Consider the following 3,827-nt stretch of genomic DNA (forward strand, 5'->3'; position numbering starts at 1 on the left):
AATCTCGTGCCTGTAAATCCGGAGAGCGTCATCTGGCACATTCCGCAGAGTCTTTAATGCTGATAAGAGATCCATTTTTCGCTCAAAAACAAGTCGTTGACATGAGAATGGATCATTCTAAAGGAGGTTTGGATTATCCAAAGATGAGTTCTCCCCATGACTTTGCATTGCAAGCCGGGCAGCCAATCAAGTTTGGACATGCTACAGGACCGCAGCAATTCAAACTCACGCAGTGTGTACTATCTATGTACCTTGGTGTCATGTGACTTGGCAGCTCTCCTCCCCTACCTCCCACCATACAGCTGTGAGTGGGGAACCTACAACTGGTGAAACTGTAGTCTCCACATCACAGCTTATTATTACTACTAGTAGGAACCTGGGACAGGTGGACCTGTACTGTATCGTTTAAAGTTTCCTTAAAACCCTGATACTAGCATAGCGGGTGATCGGCACCCCGGTCAGGTGGGGCAGTTGCTATGTATCGGGAAGTGGAGCCGACCATTTAAACAAAGAAAGAAAAGGTGGGTAGCTGTAAAACGCGCGTAATGCAATTAAAACTAAACAGCCTTGTGTTACGAACCAACAGAATGAGGCGCTGTCCAACACAGCGACGCAAGATGAAACAGGTGACCTGCGAGTTGGTAAACGAGGCAACAATAAGTCACGTGACCAAGCATGGCAAGGGACATGTCGAGCATGACAAGCAACATGCTAAACAAAGGACAAGATAGGTTGAACATGGTACAGCACCATGCTCGGAGCATGATAGGCGACATGCTCCGAACAGGTCAAGCAACATGTTGAGAGGAAGTTATATAAGGACGATCATTCATCATGTATCTAGTCTTTCTTTACTCGCGCTCAATTCGTTCAAGTCATTCAATTCATTCAGTCAAGTTACTAAGATACTTACTCTGGGGCTCAGTAAGACTTCTTACTACTAGTGGTATACTTCGGTATAGCTCTAGTAGGCGTTGCCTCTGACCTAGTCGTTGTCATCGTCCCTTAAAGCATTCTTGTTGTGTTCCGTGAGACCCCACCACGTCTGCGAGATAGGTCGTTCGAGGAAGAGCCCTTCGCCAGTTGGGCCGTTGTCTCGAGGAAAGGAGACCCGGATCGGTTAGATCGTCGCGTGCTCGTGAACGACGTAGAGTCAAGAGGACTCCTTGATCCTTCCCTAACCACCATTGCTAAGTATCGACGACTACGGTTGGGCCCAGCGCGTAACACCTTGTATAATAACAAAAAAATAACAAAAGTAAATGTATCTCCATACCTGGCTCAGGGTCCAATCCCCTGCCCTCCAACCAACTAATGCACGCCTCTTATCTGCTTATCTGATAGGTGTGCTGCCTGGTGCAGCCTAAGAGTTCAGCTTGATGTCAAGGAGGGAGGAACAACGCTATGCAGACTAAGCGTATTGGCTCAATCTAAGTAGCTGGGATGTAGGATAAGGGGTGCAGCTCTAGGAACAGGGTGCAAGCTATCACTGCACTTTCCATATTTGGGAGCCGGAGCTTCGAGCCACTCAACATGATGGGGAATAAATACTAATGAAGGCCTCCTATGCTCTTTCTTCCCCTTTCGCGCTCCCTTTGCCTGGAACTTTCTAACTGTCCAAAACCAAAACAAAAACAAAAACAAAAATAATTAAAAAAAAAAGGAAAAAAAAAAAGCAACCCTCACCACAAGCTGTTTCAGCTGCACTCGCTCCGCAACATCCTTCGTTTCGTCTCTTGTCTCTCCTCAATATCTATTGTCATGGCCGAGCAGCATCTACCGCCCAGCTTGGGGCCCTGTATTTGTGACAGGCGGCAACGGCTACATCATGTACCACATCACTGCTAAGATTTTCGAGGAGGAGCCCCAGTGCATCATCCGCTCGCTGGACATCAATACTACGCGCAGCCGGCATCCAAATGCCAACGTGCACTACCACTTGCCCGTTCGCACCCAATTAGGACTAGTCAACTAGCGAGGATCATGCAAAGCCTCTAGACCTCTAGGAACCGTAGTTAGGAACAACTCTCTCTAGAGAACGAAGAATGGAAGCTTTTCAACCGATGTCATAAAACCCCTAATACGCGAGAAATTATCATAACTTGCAGGTGCTAACGGCCTTGGTAATCACTTCCTGACCTAATTTGGCTTTGCCAAGCTCCCTAAGATATTAGAGCAAGTTAATTTGAAGACCATCAACCAATCAGAGGTCAATTTATTGTTTCCGGAAACAATAACTCAAACGTATATTGGTCGGGCTGTCTGGGCGGGTCCGGTGAAGTCGAGGGTGCGCTGGTAAATCGTATTTAATTGGATGTCTCGTTATGCAGGTAAGTTACTGCGCAAATAGCTGCGGATTGCCGCACCGGAAAATAAATGATTTTGTTTACAGAAAGCGAATACGAACTCAGAGGCAAAACTTAGAAACAACCCACTGGACCTTATCTAGACGTACTACTTGACTTGCATCAGTAAAGATTTACAGGGAAGAACGGGAAGAGCCAAGCCCTGAGCCCGAAATACTACTCTATACTAGTATAACTTTAGGACTTGACATGTAAGATGTCCTATCATCTGCGTATGTTGCCTCGTTCATGCAAGCCAGTTGCCTTGGATTTCACTCTCAACTAGCCTTGTGTAAATCGTTTACTGCCATGGAGACTACATTGACTACATTTTTGGGTTCAGACCATCCCCTTATGTGGCCATGACCATTGAATTTTCAGTTGATTCACAGCTGGTTCTCCAATAGTTGGGAGGAATATGCATCAGTGAATTTTCAGTGATTTCGCTGGGGACGGGTCTCCATCTCTTGAGAGAAACTATGCTGTGCCAGGTGCATTAGGCACTTGATGCTTCGAATTAATACCCATTGTGATTACTACTAGAGACAAAGCCAATTGCGAGGAAGAGAATGTTCAGAGCCTGAATGTCAGATTCTGGTCACCGAGTGTCTCCGAGCTATTTGGTTTGAGGGAAGTGGAACCACATGCATTCCAGTCTCAACATCATGAAGAGATCGAAGCTTCAAAGACCGAGCCTGAAGTCGACGAAGACTCCAATTGGCATACGTGACCCTTATCTCTTGGAAGTCGTTGCTAACAGTCTGAAAGTCTCCTGAACACTCATTTTACAAGACGCCACCAATGTCGATATGGAAACGAAGACAGTCGTGTGAGGCCCCAAGTGATCGGGCTGCAAAAAGGAGGGTGTATCGTCAGAGACGTAATCAGAGCCACATATATTTTTCTAGTCTCACTAGCTGCTGGTATTCTTGTCAGATGATTTTGTAACCAAACAATCTGGTTGCATATCTCGTTTGCTAGCTCAAGAAGCGATAGATCATGCGTCTGATACATTTCCATGATTAGGTTCAAGAATAGGTGTACCACAAGATCGTCGTTGGCCCCAGGTTCAGGATCAGAGTATAATTATGAGTACTGTTCCACAATATGATCCACGTAATCCAATATTTCAATCTCCGTTGAACCCCCATCAACGTGCCATCATCTTCTTATTTTACATGAGGACGACATGGAAACACTTAGCGCTACTTGGAAGTATGTCATGGAATTCAAGACACATGGCTGGATACCGTTGAGAGAAGACGAAGATTTCGACGCAAAAGATTTTGATCCCAATTTTTTTTGAGAGACCTACGGTCCCGTTTCTGCAAGGAGTAGAGGTGAATCTGCTCTCAAAGAGCCCCCTTATATTACTTGTCTAACTGGTATAGGTCGATACTATCCATGCTTTGTACTATGTGGTCCCTTATAACATCGATCGCATCCTGCCTAAGGTCCTCGCCGCCGAACTCCGAATCGGGA

The 3,827-nt window shown here is 45.9% G+C and overlaps 4 protein-coding genes across 4 annotated transcripts; 2 read left to right on the top strand and 2 right to left on the bottom strand.

Moving 5' to 3' along the window:
• Positions 1 to 1,005: 1,005 nt before the first annotated feature.
• T310_5526 (uncharacterized protein) lies at positions 1,006 to 1,281 on the bottom strand (the record flags this gene model as incomplete). The annotated part of the gene is made up of 1 exon (XM_013471604.1): positions 1,006 to 1,281. A coding segment is annotated over one exon (276 nt), but the record flags the coding sequence as incomplete, so codon positions are not given.
• T310_5527 (uncharacterized protein) lies at positions 1,010 to 1,315 on the top strand (the record flags this gene model as incomplete). Its single annotated transcript, XM_013471605.1, has 1 exon — positions 1,010 to 1,315. A coding segment is annotated over one exon (306 nt), but the record flags the coding sequence as incomplete, so codon positions are not given.
• Positions 1,316 to 1,654: 339 nt separating this feature from the next.
• T310_5528 (uncharacterized protein) lies at positions 1,655 to 1,975 on the top strand (the record flags this gene model as incomplete). The annotated part of the gene is made up of 1 exon (XM_013471606.1): positions 1,655 to 1,975. A coding segment is annotated over one exon (321 nt), but the record flags the coding sequence as incomplete, so codon positions are not given.
• Positions 1,976 to 3,125: 1,150 nt separating this feature from the next.
• Positions 3,126 to 3,431, bottom strand: T310_5529 (uncharacterized protein; the record flags this gene model as incomplete). The annotated part of the gene is made up of 1 exon (XM_013471607.1): positions 3,126 to 3,431. A coding segment is annotated over one exon (306 nt), but the record flags the coding sequence as incomplete, so codon positions are not given.
• Between the last annotated feature and the right edge of the window lie 396 nt (positions 3,432 to 3,827).

This window comes from Rasamsonia emersonii (assembly GCF_000968595.1).
Source record: "Rasamsonia emersonii CBS 393.64 chromosome Unknown ctg1118621760293, whole genome shotgun sequence".
NCBI classification, from domain to species: Eukaryota; Fungi; Ascomycota; class Eurotiomycetes; order Eurotiales; family Trichocomaceae; genus Rasamsonia; species Rasamsonia emersonii.